The sequence below is a fragment of the Mugil cephalus genome, chromosome 7 (assembly GCF_022458985.1).
Source record: "Mugil cephalus isolate CIBA_MC_2020 chromosome 7, CIBA_Mcephalus_1.1, whole genome shotgun sequence".
Lineage (NCBI taxonomy): Eukaryota > Metazoa > Chordata > Actinopteri > Mugiliformes > Mugilidae > Mugil > Mugil cephalus.
Window position 1 is genome coordinate 19,162,311 of NC_061776.1, and position 20,174 is coordinate 19,182,484.

General features: G+C 45.9%; 2 protein-coding genes across 2 annotated transcripts in view; one reads left to right on the forward strand and one right to left on the reverse strand.

Moving 5' to 3' along the window:
• Positions 1-8,049, forward strand: part of dnah9l (dynein, axonemal, heavy polypeptide 9 like) — a 31,883-nt gene extending 23,834 nt beyond the window's left edge. Inside the window, exons 66-89 of the mRNA XM_047590180.1 lie at positions 57-191; positions 324-497; positions 647-779; positions 886-988; positions 1,189-1,311; positions 1,406-1,610; positions 1,735-1,899; positions 2,443-2,583; positions 2,769-2,939; positions 3,011-3,133; positions 3,226-3,419; positions 3,542-3,690; positions 4,074-4,201; positions 4,301-4,438; positions 4,552-4,641; positions 4,723-4,914; positions 5,019-5,138; positions 5,369-5,428; positions 5,629-5,811; positions 6,021-6,203; positions 6,566-6,681; positions 6,840-6,952; positions 7,041-7,181; positions 7,287-8,049. Of these exons, the coding sequence (XP_047446136.1) occupies positions 57-191; positions 324-497; positions 647-779; positions 886-988; positions 1,189-1,311; positions 1,406-1,610; positions 1,735-1,899; positions 2,443-2,583; positions 2,769-2,939; positions 3,011-3,133; positions 3,226-3,419; positions 3,542-3,690; positions 4,074-4,201; positions 4,301-4,438; positions 4,552-4,641; positions 4,723-4,914; positions 5,019-5,138; positions 5,369-5,428; positions 5,629-5,811; positions 6,021-6,203; positions 6,566-6,681; positions 6,840-6,952; positions 7,041-7,181; positions 7,287-7,534 (3,528 nt within the window). The 3' untranslated portion in view covers positions 7,535-8,049. The remainder of the gene's footprint in view (positions 1-56; positions 192-323; positions 498-646; positions 780-885; positions 989-1,188; positions 1,312-1,405; positions 1,611-1,734; positions 1,900-2,442; positions 2,584-2,768; positions 2,940-3,010; positions 3,134-3,225; positions 3,420-3,541; positions 3,691-4,073; positions 4,202-4,300; positions 4,439-4,551; positions 4,642-4,722; positions 4,915-5,018; positions 5,139-5,368; positions 5,429-5,628; positions 5,812-6,020; positions 6,204-6,565; positions 6,682-6,839; positions 6,953-7,040; positions 7,182-7,286) is intronic.
• LOC125011139 (tyrosine-protein kinase ABL2-like) lies at positions 7,674-20,103 on the reverse strand. The gene is made up of 11 exons (XM_047590181.1): positions 19,117-20,103; positions 17,649-17,736; positions 16,497-16,598; positions 15,273-15,338; positions 15,149-15,177; positions 14,929-15,066; positions 14,542-14,628; positions 10,713-10,787; positions 10,408-10,514; positions 9,235-9,415; positions 7,674-9,146 (listed from the first exon to the last, which is right to left on the reverse strand). Exons 1-11 carry the CDS (start codon positions 19,273-19,275, stop codon positions 8,175-8,177), a joined length of 2,004 nt encoding a protein of 667 aa, XP_047446137.1. The 5' UTR covers positions 19,276-20,103; the 3' UTR covers positions 7,674-8,174.
• Positions 20,104-20,174: the final 71 nt, after the last annotated feature.

A 20,174-nucleotide genomic window follows, 5' to 3' on the forward strand; every position in this document is an offset into this window, starting at 1 on the left:
TTCATACAACCAAAGGTCAAACTATTTTTGGTTCTTCATCTTCTTTTCTTTCTCAGGAGCTGGATAGTAGTCTGGAAACTCTGACTACAGCATTTGAGACAGCTACATCAGAAAAACTTCGCTTTCAGGAGGAGGTCAACCACACCAACAAGACCATAGAACTAGCTAATCGGCTGGTGAAAGGGCTTGAGGTGAGCTTAACATGTGGTCATCGTCACGTGTGGAGTTTCTGAAAGTAGATCAGCCAGTTTTATATTGTTGTTTAATCTGCGTTTACCAATGAAGCTAAACACAGAGTGACTGTGTGTGTACGTGTGTTTCAGAGTGAGAACGTGCGCTGGGCTCACTCAGTGGCTCAGTACCACGAACAAGAGGAAACCCTCTGTGGGGATGTCCTCCTAACAGTGGCCTTCATCTCTTACGCTGGTTCCTTCTCTAAGAAGTATAGGAGAGAGCTAGTGGACAACCTCTGGATGCCGTTCCTGTGCAGCCAGAAGGTAACAATATTAAACACTGAAAAATTCACCCACAGTTACCCTCTAGTCCTACTTAGTCCTGAAGTTGCTTGTCTTCTGTAGGGCAGGCTAGGTTCAGATTTCTGTGTTATCCACTGTCTTGTTCACACAGCTCTGCTTCTCTTCACCAGATGCCCATCCCTATGACAGGAGGCTTAGACCCAGTGTCGATGTTGACTGATGACGCAATGGTGGCCCAGTGGAATAACGAAGGCTTGCCAGGAGACAAAATGTCCACTCAGAATGCCACCATCCTCACTAACTGTGAGTTACATGACGCGTTTTACCATGTTGGTGGCGGTACAGCTCTCTGTTTACTGTGCGATGCAGAAAAAGTCTTCACGTCTAGCCATTGTATGAATTGTTGCAGGTGAGCGCTGGCCTCTCCTCATTGACCCTCAGCTGCAGGGCATCAAGTGGATCAAGAGTCGCCATGGTAACAGCCTCAAGGTTGTCAGTCTAGGGCAGAGAGGGTGAGTGTTTCCATTGTTACCGCTGTGGAGTGTTGAAGGAAAGCTTTTGAAAGAAACCTGAAATGTTGATGTATAAATATGTGGGATTTTAAATGTCAAATCATGCACAGACTGCAGTAAGTGGTCTTTTTTACACAGCTTTTTAACATAACACAAACTTGCCATCGTCATTTCATCAGTTTTTTTAACTGTTGTTCCAGATATGTAGACGTTATTGAACAGGCTGTAGTTGCAGGGGACACTGTCCTCATTGAAAACCTTGAGGAGACCATTGACCCTGTCATTGACCCTCTGCTCGGGCGACACACAATCAAGAAGGGCAGGTAACATGCAGACACACAGGTGAGCGTATGTAGAAAAGAAAAACAACCATGAGTTCTAAATTGTTCTTCTTCTCTCCATGTCCTGCTGTCACAGTTGTATAAAGGTTGGGGACAAAGAGTGTTTCTTCCACCCAACCTTCAGGCTGATTCTCCACACTAAGTTGGCCAATCCTCACTACAAGCCAGAGATTCAAGCCCAGACCACGCTCATCAATTTTACAGTGACCAGGGACGGGTTGGAAGACCAGCTCCTGGCACAGGTGGTAAATCAGGAGAGACCGGACCTTGAGCACCTAAAGGTGGGTTAGATTAATTCCCTTCATGCTCTTGAACTTGTTCACCTCTGAAAATCAGTGTTGTAATGTCGGAGCAATAGATTCTGGTTGGATTTAGCCCTTTCTCATGTGTATGATCCTTCTGCAGAGTGAACTGACTTTACAGCAGAACATGTTTAAGATTGAGCTGAAGCTTCTGGAGGACGAGCTGCTAACCAGGCTGTCGGCCGCGGAGAGTAACTTCCTTGGTGACAATGTGCTGGTGGAGAAACTGGAGACCACGAAGCACACTGCTGCTGAGATTGAGATGAAGGTAACAGTGTGTGTGGTTGTTATAACATACACCAGTCAGCCACAACATTAAAACCACTGACATGGTAAATATTCTGGGTTCTGCTGGGAAACCTTTGGACCTGGCATTCATGTGAATGTTGCTTAGATATGTACCACCCATCTAGACGAGACCAGACACCCCCACCCCATAACAATGACACTCCTGCAGCCATCCCCTGCAGAATGCAGCCTGACACAGACACACAAAAACAACACAAGGTGTTGACCTGGTCTCGAAATTCACTAGATCCCAAACTGACCAAGTATGTGTGGGGTGATCCACATAGGTCCCTTCCCTCAACCCATAGGACCCAAAGAGCCCCACTAACAAAATCCTGTTACCAGACACCACAGGACACCCTCAGAAGACCCATGTCCATTCTCTGATGAGTCACAACTGTTCTGGAGGCACAAGGGAGATCTACACAATATTAGGAAGGTGGTCATAATGTTGTGACTGATCAGTGTATTCTAACAAGTGAACTTATTTCACCTTTTTTCTTCCTTTTCCCTTTGCTCACAGGTTCTGGAAGCTAAAGTTAATGAAGTGAAGATAAATGAAGCTAGAGAACACTATCGGCCGGTTGCCGTCAGAGCTTCTCTGCTCTACTTCATCATGAATGACCTCAACAAGATCAACCCCATGTACCAGTTCAGCCTCAAGGTATCCAGACAGGAACAACATAAATAACAAACTGGATAAAATGATGACCCACCTTCTCATTCAATTCTCATTGAATTGAGTGAGAAGTGTCCAAACATTTGACTGGCAGTGTACAAGTTTATGTCACATTCACGCTGTGGCCATAACCAACTACCTCTTAAATCTCAAAAACTTCTTCTTTTCAGGCGTTTAATGTTGTTTTCCACAAGGCGGTGGAGATGGCAGAGGCAAGTGAGGATGTAAAGAGCAGAGTCAACACACTCATAGACTGTGTTACATACTCCACCTTCAACTACATCAGCAGGGGACTGTTTGAGAGAGACAAGCTCACCTTTACTGCACAGCTAGCCTTCCAGGTGTGTTTGTGTTTGTGTCAGCGTTGGAGAGAAACTGTTTGGTCCCTGACTGTGCGTCCGCCCTCTTTCAGTTGCTCCTGATGAGTAAGGAGATAGACGTGCGGGAGCTGGACTTCCTGCTTCGCTTTAACATTGACCACAACTACGTCTGCCCCCTTGACTTTCTTTCCAACTCAGCATGGAGCGCCATCAAGGTCCGCGAGCACACACACAGAGGATTTAATTTTGCTGGACGTGCACAAATGATATTAGAAATCACCACCTGCGGTCCCTTGTCTTTGCACAGGTGATGAGTTTTACTGATGAGTTCCGAGGTCTAGACCGGGACATCGAGGGCTCCCCCAAGCGCTGGAAGAAGCTGGTGGAGTCTGAGTGTCCGGAGAAGGAGAAGTTCCCTCAGGAGTGGAAGGGGAAAAGTTCTCTGCAGAAGCTGATCATGATGAGAGCTCTGAGACCGGACCGCATGACCTACGCTCTTAGGTGATGAAAGTTTTTTCTATTATACATTCACCCTTTGCATTTTCCCTTTAAGGTATGTGCTCCTTGCTGCCATTGCTGACTTTTACATCATCCTGAAATTAAATTTAGTTTGTATGTTGTAGGAACTTTGTGGAAGAGAAGCTTGGAGTGAAGTACACAGAGGGCCGCAAGACTGATTTTGCAAAGTCCTTCAGGGAAAGTGGTCCAGCCTCTCCCGTGTTTTTCATCCTCTCCCCTGGAGTGGACCCGCTCAAAGATGTGGAATCACTGGGTACTGGACACAGAAAAGATGCATGCATCACGATTACATCATCATGTGCTGTACTCATTGAATATTCATGCAAAGCGATTGTGTTCCCAGCCACGATTTTACAATGCAAAGACAGTATCAGTGTAAATATTTAAGTTAAAAGAAATTTTATGTTTGTCCTCATCTTAGTTTGTGTTTAAAACCATGGTTACTGTTTAGTTTTAACAGTAAAATGGTTTTATGGCCTAGAGGTGTACTATGTAGTACAGATAGTGGTTGCAGTCACAAAGAATGATATATCTTTTCTTCATATGCACGAAGATAAGGAAATAAAGGATGTTGTGCATTATGGAATGTGATCACAAGAGGTCTAGTAGCTTTTTTTCTGTCCTGTGTGTTTTCAGGAAGAAAACTGGGTTTCACTATTGATCTTGGGAAGCTTCACAATGTCTCCCTGGGTCAAGGACAGGAGACCGTGGCAGAGGTTGCCATGGAGAAGGCCTCCAAGGAGGGTCACTGGGTTATATTGCAGGTGTGGTTGTGAGAAACATGGATTTGATTTGTCATCCCTTTCCACGCTCTCTTATGTGTAACATGGTGAATTTTGTGTTTCCATTCCTTTTACCTGCAGAACATCCACCTGGTTGCCCGCTGGCTGGGGGCACTTGAGAAGCTCTTGGAGCGCTGCTGTGAAGACAGTCATCCAGACTACAGAGTGTTTATGAGCGCCGAGCCAACATCTACGCCCCAGGAACATATTATCCCACAGGTAGAGATTCAGTGCACGCTATGAACCTGTGCCCACTGTGTCTTTACGTTTATTAAATCAAGTAGCGCCTCTAAATGCAGATGTAAATATTTCATATCATATGTTTTGTTCAGGGTATTCTGGAAAACGCTATTAAGATCACCAATGAGCCTCCTACTGGGATGCATGCCAATCTGCATGCTGCTCTGGATAACTTTGACCAGGTGAGGTTTTCTGCTTTGTCCTAGCAGTGCTAAACATATAAATTATTTTATTTATTTAATTATTTATTTTCCCCTCTTCAGGACATCCTGGACCAGTGCAGCCGCGAACAGGAGTTTAAGACCATCCTCTTCTCACTGTGCTACTTCCATGCCTGTGTAGCAGAGAGGAGGAAGTTTGGACCTCAGGGTTGGAACCGAAAGTATCCGTTCAACACGGGAGACCTGACGATATCCGTTAATGTCCTCTACAACTACCTGGAGGCTAACGCACAGGTGGGGATGTGTTTGTGTGGATGCTGGAGTGTACAATGATGATGAGGATGATTAAAATGGTGATTGTACTGGCCGTGTTTTCTGTCATGATTATGATGATGAAGGTGCCATGGGAGGACCTGAGGTATCTGTTCGGGGAGATCATGTATGGAGGACACATCACTGATGACTGGGACAGACGGCTCTGCAGAACGTACCTGGAGGAGTACATGCAGCCCAACCAGGTTAGTACGCGTGTTCATAAAGGAAAGATGACAGTGTGGGGCACACTCAAGAACCTCTTCTCAGCCAGGTTGAACTCTTTTTGTAGTGCAGATATGAAGTATTTTGGGCTAACAATCAGCTCCTGGTTGAAGCAGATTGACGACTGACCAACGACCTCCTGGTTTGGAATAATTGCGCTTGAAACCCGAAGCAATTCTTCTCTCTGATTTTTTTATTTTTTATTACCCAGTTTGACCGGAAGCTTTCTTTAGCGCCTGGGTTTGTCGTCCCCTCCAACCTGGACTACCAGGTAAGTTGATTCAGATGTTGTTTGAGGAAACGTTACACATTTCTCCAGAGTCAAACTGAAGTGCAGTGTAGAGCAAATTGAAAAATGTTGCCGTCAGTGAGCGTATTAGGGGTTAGTCCCGTAAGGGCTGTCTGTACACTAAATATATCTGTAAAAGACTGTAAAACACATTCAGTAAATGTGTTACGTTGCATCTCCAGGGCTACCATGATTTCATAGACGAGATGCTGCCCCACGAGAGCCCGGTGCATTATGGGTTGCATCCCAACGCAGAGATTGAGTTCCTGACAGTGACGTCAGATAACCTTTTTCACACTCTGCTGGAGCTGCAGTCTCCTGATGCTGTGATGGGGGAGGGAGTTTCCCAGACGCTGGAGGAGAAGGTAGCTACAAATAAAATGTTCAGTAATACCTGGAAGGGATTAGAAATAGAGGACATAAACTCACTTAACGCTGAATCAGTTCCAATCGTTCCAATGTTTAAACTGCTCACAACAGCAACACATTAAATACTCTTTTAATTGTAGGAATCTAGACTTATGACAAATTTCCTCGATCTTACTTACTTGAAACTTACTCGATCCACCTCCAGGTGAAAACTATTTTAGATGAAGTGCTGGAAAAGCTGCCTGAGGAGTACAACATGTCAGACATCACCTCCAAGACGGCTGAGCGGTCGCCGTACATCCTGGTCTGCTTCCAGGAATGTGAGCGCATGAACACACTCACCAGTGAGATACGCCGCTCCCTGAAGGAGCTCGACCTTGGACTCAAGGTTTGCTTATACGCCCTTTTTTTTTTTACAGGACAGCCCTCGTTGGGAAAATAAGTTCTACGTTTGCGTGACTAGATAAATAGACACTTTCCTTGTAAACAGATAGCAATAACAGACAAGAATGCATCCTGTCTGGACGATGCTTAAACACTGAGGAAGGTAAAACACTGATAGAGCTTGTGCCAAAAAATGTACGACAAATCCATCCTTCAGGTTTCCTTCATCTGATGTGGTTGCATAGATGGCATTGTAATGAGACAACCATCTGTTTGTTATTACTGTATCACTGACGTTGAATTTATACATATACAACTTTGGTGTGTGTTTCACTAAACTGTAACACCTAAATGTCTCGGTCACAGGGTGAACTGGCCATGTCCTCTGAGATGGAGAAGCTGCAGACGGCTTTGTTCTTCGACAACGTCCCTGATACTTGGACCAAGCTGGCCTACCCCTCTATCTACAGCCTGGCTATATGGTGTGTGTAACAGATTGTCTGGCTTTGTGAGGCTTTGTTGTGTTTGTGTGTGAGCATAATTTAGTTAGTGTGATAGCTACTATTCCTTACATATACCACAGTAACTAATTAGTCTACCGCTACCTAATGCGGTCTCCTTGTGTTTTTGCGTGTGTCAGGTATAATGATGTGATGCAGCGTTGTAAAGAGCTGGACAGTTGGACCCAGGATCTGTCTCTGCCCAGTGTCGTCTGGCTGTCTGGACTTTTCAACCCCCAGTCCTTCCTCACTGGTAAAACACATTTACACATGAGCTGACGAGAGCTGCCGCCGCTCGCCTGCTCGTCATTCACTCTTCTCGTTGCGTCTTTGCTCTGCAGCCGTGATGCAGTCTCTGGCTCGAAAGAACGAGTGGCCTCTGGACAAAGTGAATCTCACGGTGGACGTGACCAAGAAGTTTAAGGAAGAGTTCAACCAGCCAGCCAGGGAGGGCGCATATGTGTATGGACTTTACATGGAAGGTAGACGGACACTGTCTTTCACGTCCTCCCTGCTGTGGCGCAGCTTAGCAAGCTCAAGGCTGCAAGTGTCTCATCGTGCTTTCCCCTGACTTCTTCACCACACAGGTGCGAGGTGGGACATCCAGACTGGGGTGATCACCGAGGCCCGCCTGAAAGACCTGACCCCAGCCATGCCCGTCATCTCGGTTCGAGCTGTGCCCAACGACCGCCAAGAGACCAGAAATATCTACGAGTGTCCGCTCTACAAGACCAAGATCAGAGGACCCACATATGTGTGGACTTTAAGCCTCAAAACGAGGGAACGGCCTGCTAAATGGGTCCTGGCTGGAGTGGCTCTGCTGCTCAGTGTCTGAGAGAGAGTTTAGTCTCAGGTGAAGATTCATACGTTTGGCGTTTTAAAAGAGCTTTCTTTACTTCCATCCTGTACTTAACTCAACACTTAACTCTGCAAATACCGGATGCTCTAGTAGATCAAAATCACTGTAACCAAGCGGATGTCTTTCCTTTTTATTGAAAAAAGATAAAATATACAGAAAGAAATGCCAAAAATTCACACACTAGATCACAGTTAGAACTGATAAAGTCAAAGCAGGTTTTGAACAAATCAAATCTACAAACTACAAGATAAGCAGGAGAAAAAACAAAGGACAACGCTGCCTCATTAGAGCGACATTCAAGTGTGTTATTCTCTTACAGTATGTTACGCAGCGGTTTTAATAGCGCGTTAAGTTACACAGGTGAAGTCATTCTGACGACATGACGAGACGACCACTTATTGTCTCTTTGCTCCTTCCTACTTCACAGTACACATGGGTGTAGTATTCATCCATTTAATAAAAAAAAAAATAATAACAAAAAGAAATGTGTGTGTGTATACCAGCTCTTTTTCAACTGGAGGTTGTAATGCACACACTGTAGCTGTGCTAACAAGTCCAAATCTGTCTAGTTTGGCCTCTTTGTGTTTTTGTTTGTGTGCGTCTGCTACTGTGTTTTCTAGTCGCTGTCAGACCAGTCGAGCTCCATCATGTCCATGGCTGCTGTGGCCATGTTGACCTTGGTTCCGTGTCGCACGCTGCAGCTCTTCACAGAGTTCTGATTGGACGCTGCCCGCATGCTCACCTGCACCCCAGAGTGACCCACGACGCCCACTTCGCCTCTGATCTTTTGGCTGAGGTCCTCCCTGACTCCCTGGACTACAACTCCCATGTCACTCCTGCGTCCCCTGACCCCCACCTCACTCCTGACGCCATGACCCACCACCTTCATCACGCCCAGGTCACCCATGTTCATGTTCATGTCCATGTCGCCTAGTCCCTCCATGTCCCCAATCTCATCCATATCTAAAGACAGCATGTCCCCCAAGCCCCCGATGCTCCCGTGGATCCCCTTGAGCATGGAAGGGAGTCTCCCTCCTTCGAGCCCCCCCTCTATCCCTCTCTCCTCCATCCTGTCCCCGACTTTTTCTATCTCCCACCCTGCCTCCTTCTCTCTCTCCCCTTCTGCTTCTCCGAACCCACCCGAGAACCCTCGAACTATGGTGGTCACCCGGCTCCTTTGCATCCCCCCTCTCTGCTTGTCCCCCTCCTCCCACGTCCTCTCCTCCCTCTCCACTACGCCCCCCGGGAAGCTCCTGAGCATCACCTGCACCCGTCCCCCCTCCAGACTCCCACTGTCGTCTCTGTCCCGCTGCACCCAGCCTTTCTCCTCCACGGTGCCCTCCTCTTCGTCGTCCTCCTCTCCGAAGCGCCCGTGCAGCCCTCGGAGCATGGCGTGCAGCCTCCCGCCGTCGAGCGAGCCCATCCCTCTCTCCACCACCGCTCCGCTGCTCCCCCTCTCTGTGTCTCCGTTGCTGAGTGTGCGAAGGAGACAGCTGACACCAGCGCTGCTGACCCCCGCGCTGTTGGAGTCCTGAGAGTGTGAGCGGAAGAAAGAGCCGGTGGAGCCGATGGACATCGGTGTGAAGAACTGACGAGGACGGGGAGGGAAGGAGCAGATGGTTAATATCGCGAAGAGGTAAGGTTTGAGTTTGAGGATTTGCTTGCCTTCCGCTTACCGGTGAGATGTTTGAGCGCTCCATGAGTAGTGAGGTTGGACTGGGAGTCATGTTGGACCTCTCCATCAGCCTCTCCTCCCACAGTTTGAGCCTCCGCTCCCTCTCCTCCAGCTCCTTCTCCTTGGAGTAAAGCTCCCTCTCCAGCTTCCGGAGGCGCTCAAGGGTCGACTCAATTTCACACCTGTGATATTTGTAAATGCAAAGAATATCAGAGAGGTGATGTGATTTTTTTAACAGCAACTTGACTGCAGCTACCGAAGAACAAAAGAGTTTCAAAACAGCTGATAAATATGTCAGAACCAAAGGCAGGTTTCGGCAACGTGTCTGTATCAGCGTTTTCCATTTTGCCGCAATAATGTCTGTGTCCACAAGGGGTCACTGTGGGGGCCGCGACTGCATTCACAAACACAATCAACCCTCACAGCAACTAAATATAGAGAGCTGACAGACAGCCATACCTCCTCCTGTGTTCATTCCATACCTCCCTCTTCATTCATCCCGCCCCCTCACCTCCTCCACTCTGCCCCGCCCCTCCATCCTTGTCCAAGTTTTTCCACCCATACCCAAAACTTCACTCAGAATTGATTGCCTCGCTGTACTCATGTTAAATATGCACAGAATCTCGCACCTTCCCTCCTCTGCTCCATTACCCATCTGCCTCCCTCTCTCCCCCGTCTTCCCTCCCTGTCATCTGTCCACTCTAGTTTCCCCTCGATCCTTTCTCTCCTCTGGCTCGGCGTTTTAGATTTCGCACTCACACAATACATTTTCCGTTACTCCCTGAACTTCTCCTCTTCCTCAACTCGCGTTTGACTTCTTCCTTGTCTAACCCCACCCCTCTGTCTTTCTCCCCATGGTGGAGGGAGAGGGCAGAGTGGAGGAGTGGAGGAATCTCTTCCATGGACTCTTTCCAGAGAGCTTAATATAGACTGAAGTAGAGTACAGGGTCACACATTCAACTTCTCTCCTGAGCTTCAGAGTCCACAGAGCCGTGTATGTATGCATGCATGTGCGCGTGAATTTGCTGAAAACACGTACGTGCAGTAAACCACTTTCTGTGTTTACTTCGCAAGAGAGCAGCACGTTAATGCGTTGTATGTACTTTAAAAATTGACAGGTGAGCCCTCCTGCTCAGACACAGTGCAGTTCTATTGTGTGTCTTTGTGTGTGTACCTCCACTGGTCCTTGTTGTGTAGGAAGGAGTTGCACTGGTCTGGTAGCCTGCTGTCGTTGGCCATGGTCTCCAGGGTTACCAGCACCTGCTTAAACTGGGGACGCTCCTGTAAGGACACAGATATTTTCTAGTGTTTTAATCAGTATTTATGCGATTCTGCGAAGGTTCTCAGTCATGCAGGCCGTGGTATATCCAAAAACCTGTAGAAACAGGCCCAGTCGCCTTTTAAACTCTTTTTGGGTGTGTTTATGTGAGCCATGTGAAACATTCTCCGATCACTGCGTCTCTACTCATGTTAGCTTACCTTAGGGTCGGCTTGCCAACATTTCCTCATCAACTCTGCAAAGCTTGCTGGACAGCTGGTGGGGATGGTCAGCCTCTAGATTTCCAAACACAACAAATCACACACACGTTGCCTTTACTTTTCAAACTGAACCTTTTCATTTTTAATAAATCAAACCTCTAACCACAGGTTTCCTAAAAAACTGGGCTTCAAAACCTAAAGGTCTCATTTGTGTTCAGCGTATTCTAGTATTTAGTGACATCTTATGGTAAGGTTGTAGATTTCAGCCAGCTGAATAACCGCCGATCAGCCACAACATTAAAACCCCTGACAGGAGAAGTGAATAACATTGTCCATCTTGTGACAATGTTCTGCTGGGAAACTTTTGGACCTGACATTCATGTTGATGTTACTTAGACATGTACCACTGACTTACACCAGACCAGGCACCCCCACCCCATAGCAATGACAGCAGGATGTAACTTGACACAGTCACACAAAAACATTTTAGGAACAACTTAGGAGCAAACATGAAAAACATCACAAGGTGTTGACCTGGCCTCCAAATTCACTAGATCCCAAACTCCACAGAGGCCCCTCCCCTCAACACATAGGACCCAAAGACCCCCCACTAACAATACTGTGTTTCCATCACAGGACACCCTCATATTCTCTGATGACTCACAACTGTTTTGGAGGCACAAGTGAGATGCACACAACATTAGGAATTGGTCATGATGTTATGTCTGATCGGTGTGCAGTGGCAGCCAAAACCCAAATGAAAGACCCTCTCTAGAGCCCTAGAGCCAATGATAGATTTTCTGATCTAAGCTACTGCAAACAGACCCTTAACCTGTTTAGAACATCAAATGGTAGTGACTAAGTCAGCAGACGTCTAAATTCAAATGAGAGCACTACTTCTCAGAGGCTATACTTGAAACAGTTGAACTTTGAGCTAATTGCGAATGTCAACACATTAACATGCTCATGATGACAATACCAGTGTGCTGAGGTTTAGCAGGTGTAACATTTGTCAAGATCACCGTCTTATTTTAGTACTTTCACATGCCTTCATTAGCCAAGCAGCAGTTAATCTGCGTCTTTAGGACCATGAACGTGTGAGTTGATCAGGTTTAATAGACAGTGAGATCCACTGCTGACGTTTCAATGTTTGAGCAAGTGTTGCAAAAGATTTTAGAAAATGGCTAGCTGCCATAAAATGGTCCTCAACAACATGCTATGATTTCCTTAATTCATCATAATCAAGCACTCTGGATTTAGTGTCATTACGTCTATTTTTAAAATACTGCAGTTCCTAATTCTTCAGATGCCACCAGTCTGCCCGGAATTTTATTCTACTGAAAGTCCTCTACAGAGGCTGAGGTCAACTTACTCCCTTGATTTAATCACAGCCAAACTCCTCAAAGTAGCTATTGGCACCATTAGTCAGCATTCAGCAACTTCATAGTGATCACCACTGTTCACCCTTCCTTCAAACATTGAACACTGTTGTCCTGCCAAAAACAGAAATCTTGCTGACCCCTCCTAGCTGCCAACTGAGGTACAACAACTGCTTCATTCTTTTGCTACTGGCCTTAAGTGCAGCCTTTGACACCATACTCTGCTCCATCATCATTCATAACTTTAGCAAGTCTTCTTCATCCTGATCCAACTCTTCCTCATCTTGGCCCTTATTTCCACTGTGATGCCACTAGTGCCGATCCAGTTCTGGATGCTGTTGTCAAGTCCCAGGAGACAGGAGAAGAAAATAACATCGACCATCTTGTGACACAATGTTCTCACAAACACAATGTTCTGCTGGGAAACTTTTGGACTTGGCATTACCACCCACGTAGAGCAAACACACACAAAAATGCTTTAGCAACTCAAAAAACATGAAGAACATCACAAGATGTTGACCTGGTCTCCAAGTTCAGTAGATCCCAAACAGATCAAGTGTCTGTGGGATGATCCACAGAGGCCCCTCCCCTCAACCAATAGGACAAAGACTTTGACTAACAATATCCAGTTGCCAGACACCACAGGACACCCTCAGAAGACCCATGTCCATTCTTTGATGAGTCACAACTGTTTTGGAGAAACAAGGGAGACTTAGAGGACATTAGGAAGGTGGTCATAATGTTATGTACAATGCCGAGAGACAAATCATTTTTTGGTCCCTTTTGTTTTGGGCCATAAATTACATGTACGTTGTAAGAGTCTTAATATGTTCCTTTTCTAGTCTGTCTTTATTGGTTCTCAGGTTGACCGGAGAATTTAACATCCAAATGTTTACTAATTAGGTGTTAATTGAGCTATTCCTCCGCTCAGCGTCTCATCTATAACCGCTTGTCCTCTGGAGAGTCGCGGGGGGCTGGATCCTATCCCAGCTGTCATCAGGCGAGAGGCGGGGTACACCCTGGACAGGTCACCAGTCCAACAGGGCTAACACAGAGAGACAAACAACCATTCACACTCACACCTACAGCTGATTCAGAATCACCGGTCAACCTAACGAGCACGTCTTTGGACGGTGGGAGGAATCAGGAGCAGAGAGAACCCACGCAGACACAGGGAGAACATGCAAACTCCGCACAGAAAGGCTCCAGTCGGATTCAAACCCAGGCCTCCTACAGTGCTAACCACAATCAAAGTATTATACACTTCAATCCTCTGTTTTCAGACTGTGTACCAAGTCAGGTTTAAAGGAAGCCAAGTGATATGATGCCATAAAGTGACATCCAACACTTATTGCTGCGTGACAGGTGTTTGTCTGTTTGTTTCCCCGATTAAATTTTAAACGAATGTCCACAACTACTCACAGTCCAAGCAGATGGCAGTGCTTGGCCACACAGTACAACAGGAGCGTTTTTCTCTCTGCAGCTGCACCAGAACTATGGAAGTCTCTCCCAAAGTGCCACAAAAAAAAAAGAAATAGAATAAAATCAGAAAAATGCTTCTGTGCTATGTTGCACCCAATGAACCCGAACCTTTCCATGGCCTTTGAATCGAGGGCGTGCGCATGACGCGCAGAATTAAAATTCTATCACAAATGACACCCGGACAACTTCCCAATTAGCTTCAACAGCAACACAAACCATTCCTCTGAGATGATGTCGCCACATTACAGATCGTCTGGCATCACCAAACGTCTGAATGAGCCCATGACAGTTCTATAGTGCAGTGTGGAAAATGGAAACAGCTTTCTCCGGGGATTAATCCTAAAATATCATCAACTCTGAGCGGAGAGAGGGCAAGATGGAGGGTCAGGAAGAGAGGTGTAGCAATAGGGAGGAAATCAGAGGGAGACTGGGAAAGAGGAAGAGAGAGACAGAGTGAGTTATTTAGGGAGAGTATTTGGAGATCAGCCAATGGCTACGCGGGAATCATGTTCTCTGAGTTGTTTGTTGGCCTCCAGTGTGTGTGTGTGTGTGTGTGTGTGTGTTGAAGGGGGATTCAGCCATGTCAGAACTGGTATAACCATCATCCCCTACCGCCCATAAAACTCCAGAATCGACACTCGTATCACTGTAATCTTTTTTTCCCCCCTCTTTTTATGTGCGTCTCTCTTTCTTTCTTTCTCTGTCTCCCTCGCTCGTAAAGGCTGTAGTCAGGGGGAGTCTGGCCAAGCTCCACCGCTGTGTATCCAGGCCTTACAAGAGCAGAGAACTGACATCAGGCCTAAAAATACTCGGCCTCACCAGCTCACAGTGGAAACCATGAGAGCATCGCATTGTGCCTCCAGCCGTCTCGAACTCTGGTGGGTCTACAGCGTGTTACAAAAAGAAAAGAGAAAGGAAAAGAAAAAAAAAAGAAGGCGCGTTTGTGCGAGCGTACATGTGTTGTTTACCTCTTGTTTTTCCACCACCAGCCACGCAACCTGCAGCCCTTCAAAACCTTTAAAAGGAACCTCCCGAGTCAGCATCTCCCACAGCACCTGAACGTAGAACAGACAGCGTTGGTTCATTCAGACGAGGAACCAAGCAAAAACCGCTAACATGCTATCTTTTATAACTTCAAATGCATTTTTTAAGACACAGACGAACCCAAAGTTCTCATATGTAAAATATGGCCATATACATACGAAGTCAAAGAAAGGGTACATATCTTTTAATTACAGCTTTCAGCATAAAACAGTTCTCTGTGCTACTTCTGAAATTGCTAAAAAAAAAAAAAAAAAAAAAAAAAAAATTCCTGCCCATATCTTATCAATATATGTACAGTGCTGCCAACTCACCACCCCGTAGGAATAGGTGTCACAGGTCTCCGACACAGGTAGACTCTGAATGACTTCTGGAGCCATCCAGGGAAACGTGCCCACCACCGTCATGTGGGTGGTGTGGGACAGGAACTTAGATGCTCCAAAGTCACAAATCTGAAAGGCGTAAAAATGTTTTTATACTGCACGACTTGCACGCCACAATATTTCCATCGATCGCAAGAGGACTGTGACAAACCTTCAGCACTTTGTCTGCTGTCATTACCACTGTAAAACAGAGAGAACACAGAAACCAGTCAACGGTGGACGGCAGCGATAAAATACCGGAGCAAGTAGTCGCAGTGGGGTTTAGATCGTGTTACCGTTTCGTGACTTGAGGTCTCTGTGAATCACTTTGACTGGAGCTTCTGCGTGGAGGTAATGCATCCCTGTAATGAAGGCACACACACAATGGGTAAAAAGAAAATACACTACAACAATTTTGAAAAAAAAAACAACCATTATCCCTGTTCCCATCTTCAACAGGGTGTTCGTGCAGAGGAACTGCAGGAGGATCGAAAAATGTTTGGTTGATTGGACATTTTTTTTTACATTCTTTAATTTTCACAAAATATATTTCTTTAAATGTACATTAACATTGATCCAACATATTTTACATTTTACATGTTATATTTTAACAACTTAATACTGAATGCAAAATGATAATAATAATTTATATTTATAAATAGCACTAGACCAAGTTTAATATAGAAAACACATAACATATAACTCCATCAGTTTGGGGGTTCTTGACCTGAAAACCCTTGAAGACCCCTGCCCTAAAACAAAAACGTTTAAATGGTATGTGCTTAGTCACTTGCAACACACTCGATAACAAAAACATAAAATTGTGTAGGTCCCTCCTTTGCTGCCAAAAACAGGTCCGGTAGACCTCCGAATATTGTCTGTGCTATTGACACATTAGGTCTTGCAAGCCCTTGCAAGGTTTGGCATCCGTGGATCGGACATGTTTGACCAGTGCATTCCACAGATGCTCAGTTGGATTGAGATCTGGGGGAATTTGAAGGCCAAGCTGCAACCTTGAACCCCGACCGGTCTGTGAACCATTTTTGGTATTTTCTTTGTAGGCCTCATTATCTCGCCCAGAGAGGTTGCTGCCTTCAGGGAATTGCGTTATCGTGAAAGGGTGTGCATGGGTCTGCAACGGTGCTTAGGTAAGCGGGAACGTGTTAAAGGACGTATCCTTTCGCTGCAGCTTCGGCCCAGTCGTCTAGCCTGCACTTCATCAACCCCGAGGACAAATTGCTGACAGGCGCCATGAGATAATATTATGGACCGTACAATCAGAGGTCATAATGTTATGGCCCATTCATGTATATTACTATGTTACTTTACATTCATTCATTTTTTATTGTTTGGCTTGTTGGTGGTGACAAAGAGTTACAAACAGTGATTAAGAGTCAAATAAGAAGCTGTGCATATCCATGATGAAAAAAAAAAAGAGTACAACAGTGTCCAGGACACCACTCTCGCCTCTGGCACGCCTGATATCAGACTCTGGTCATTGTAACTAATTTTCCTTTTACCTTTGGCTATCTGGATGGCCCACGCCATGATCTGCTCCATGTCCATCTCCTCACTCTGCTCACTGGAAAGGTACTCGTACAGAGACCCTCCGTTAGCGTATTCTGAGAGGTAACACACACACAGAAGAGTTACAGGATTAAGACACGTGTAGAATGACTTGAGCAGCCTAACGGATAAAATCATAGCGTACATTTTGTGAGTACATTTTGTTAGGGCCAAACACATGTTCTGTCACGATGCCTGTTACAATAAGTGAAATAACCTCAGGAATTTTTTCCAACTGTTTGGATATTTTCTGCAATATGAGACAACATCAGTTCATTACAGTGTCTCAAGACACTGAACACAGACCCACACAGAGAGAGGCTTTCTCAAAATAGGGGAAAATCCTGCAACCTTCACACCCTGACTGTCTTAATCCAGATTATGTCCGAACCTTTAACCTCTTTTTCCTCTAACGTCTGACAGATCAAAGAGTATAAGACAGATAATTGTGTGGAATCAAAGGAGGGCTTTGCGGGCTGAAAATAGTGCAGGATTTTATTAATGCTCACTCTTATTTTTTATTTATTTTTTTAAGTAAAAGCACAGAGGGGACTGCGGCTAGACCAGCTAGCTAGTGGCGTGTCAGTGCTTTATCTTAACCATATAGTCCCCCGTGCAGGATTACAACCACATCCAAACACACCGGTCTCAGTTACAAATGTCCTGCCAGGAAACCAGTGTTCAGACAGTGCTCATACTTCAAAACACACACAGAAACACTGTCGGCCATCGGAGCATGTGTTAACGTGTGTGTAACTTTCTCTGTGTGGGATGAAATACACAACTAGTAAACCTAATATACACTCAGGCTGGCATAGTTTCACATGGGAGGACAGTGTGGCTCGACCTTAACCCTCACCTTTAAACACTGACCTGACCATAACCTTATGTTACTTATATCCTTTAGGTCTTAACCCCAAAGATAATTATAATAATTGGTGTTACGTGGAGCTCCGGGAACTCTGGAGTCTACTCTACCTGAATTTGAGGTTTTAATCTAATCTGACAACCACATGTTTTGATTTTATGTTGTTTTAAGGACATATGAAAAGACACATGAATCTCTCTCTCACACACACAACACACACACATGTGGGATATCTGACCTGTGACAATGCCATAGTTGGGAGATTCCAGCACAGCTCCATAAAATTGAATGATGTTCTTATGACTCAGTACGCTGAGAATCTCGGCCTGGATGAGGAGACGAGTAAAAACGAGAAGCAGAGGCATATGAACATCTGTATTAGCAGACTCCGGTTTTCTGATATATTCAGTTCAATAACAAAAATAATTCCCAATTGAGTATAAGCGTTGGCTCCGGTTTTTAAAGTCAGTCCTTTGATGTTTCTTTCATTCCCCAGCTTCCACACAGCACCGACAAACATGCCATTAATCTGAACTGACACATGTAGATCATAGACCGTAACCTTTGCATACATGTGTGGAATACTTGACTTTTCCCAAGCAGCCTAACAATCGACCAGCAGTTACGCAAAAACGGAACACCAAAAATATTTTCTCTACAAACAGTTTTTCTCCCGAAGAGCAATTCATCTTTAGTGTCAACATTTCAGGCCTGTGAGGTTATCAGTTTGCGCAAACATGTGCATGCATTCACAGCACAAAGCAGGAGTGTCTGATCTCTTTCCATTGAAAAAAATGCTTTCAATGTTCAATCATTAAGCAACAATTAATGTGACTTAGGGATTAAGGTAGAGTGTATAAATAGATAGATGTATAGATGTAGGTGTGGGTAGATCACTTTGACTTGTCATTTGATTGTCAAAGTAGCTTGCAGGCGCTCTTGTTCTAAAAGATCTAAAGATCTAAGAAGAGCTCCAGAAGAAGATGCACAGGCGATCCACTAGGCTGCCGTTTTCCCATGATCCATCAACTTGTATTTACACTTGAACTGTACGCACGCTTCTATACATGTGTGCCCAGCCTGCATGTGTTTCTGCGCGGTTCCGAGAAAGCGAGTTTAAGACAAATCTGTGCTCCAGCAAATCAATCCCTGTGTAGTTTTAGGCAGCGGTAGAACCTTTTTACAGTCATTTTTTTTCAATGCATAAAATCTGGCTCCATGCTAACACTCCAGGTTCACCCCCAGGTCGTCCCGACTTCTGACTGTTTCCTGACAGTGGAGACCCCCCCCCTCCTTCCCAGAAAATAACAACTTATGTTTGGATCAACGTCTGGTTCAGACTCGTCGCCCAGGCCTGAGCCGCAGTGCACCGAGCCTCAAATGACCACACACCTCAAGCTAACGTACAATGGGAGGAATAGGGGAGTCCAGGCATAAATAAAGCAGCTCCATCTACAAAGAGTGGGAGGAGGAGGGGGAGGAGGAGAGGTATGTTTAAGATAAACACATGTTCAATGGCAGACAACAGTGGAGGAGGAGAAGGAGAAGGAGGGAGGGAGGGCAGGGGCTTTGGATCCAAAGAGAAGTGGAAGTTGAATTGTTGAAGACAGACAGAGACACAGAGGAAAGGCTGTAACTAATAAATACTTTGGACCTTAAAGTCTGTGTGTATCTGGCAATGACGGTCCTGTGCGTCTCTCCCTTACCTCTTTGTCGATCTTCAGCAGCTTCTTCACAGCCACTTCCTTGTCCTGCGATATCCAGAGGGCTCGGTAGACGCTCCCAAAGCTGCCCCCTCCACAGTTCTCGTAGAAGAGCAAGTCCTCATGCTTTATCTGCACAAACGACGAGCCAGGGGACGACATGGCATACTGACTCACGCACTCTCAGACGCACACATGCACACACGCAGCCCAAAAGCCTGAACCCGGTCAGCCAGTATCCCAAACGTGTACAAGTGCACGGACCGGCACAGAGAGAGTGAGGGACGAAGGGGAGGCGGAGTAGTTTCCTCCACAGGGTCAGAGTGGATGTTGTCAGTCAGCAGAACGGATTGTTAGGGAGAAGAAACCAGAAAGTGCTGGAAAGAGAGAGAGAAGTTTGCTCTCCGTGAGTCAGGAGAAGTCGACTGTCACCACCAGGCGAGGTGTTACATTGCCTGGTAGTGGCGATCCAGTGCAACTACAGCGCGCGGCTCAGAGGGGGAGGGAGCGGGCAGATGAAGGAGAGGTGAGTGTTTGAGTGTGTGTAAGTTACGGTTTGTGGTCAGTGTGTTGCTGCCGGCTTGTAGCAGACACTCTGTGCAAATATGGTCACTGGCATCCAGGACATTCCTCCTTCCTGGATAACTGTGGCTATATAAAGCTCTCCATACGCCGCACTCACACACACACACACACATACAGCTCCGGCCTATAGTGTGTCAGACATAGTAAATCAGCAACAAACCCGACTGTCACAGACACCCAAATCCACCTCTCGCACACTCCGCAGCTAAAAACACACACGCTCACTGGAGAGGCCAGGGAGGGACAGTGTGTTACTCAACCAGACAGGAATGACCCACTGACATCATGAAGCAGGACAGCCGCGCTGACGTCGCTGCGCAGGGACAGGTGAGATCAGCTCTGGGAAAGTCAGGACGTTCCTCAGTCTTTGACAGGAATCATGAACAGATGCACACTTCATTAGTGACTCACGAAATAAATACAACCTGACAATGTCTTCTAGCAGTTCCTGGAGTTCCTCGCGATGAATCACGACA

Excerpts from the sequence above, each read along its gene's own strand:
- LOC125011139 (XM_047590181.1), bottom strand. The coding sequence starts at position 19,275 with ATGTCGTCCCCTGGCTCGTCGTTTGTGCAGATAAAGCATGAGGACTTG. Across the intron at positions 17,737-19,116 it reads TGCTGAAGATCGACAAAGAG|GCCGAGATTCTCAGCGTACT; the intron begins GTAAGGGAGAGA and ends CTCCTCATCCAG. Across the intron at positions 9,416-10,407 it reads CACAACAAGGACCAGTGGAG|GTGTGAAATTGAGTCGACCC; the intron begins GTACACACACAA and ends CAAATATCACAG.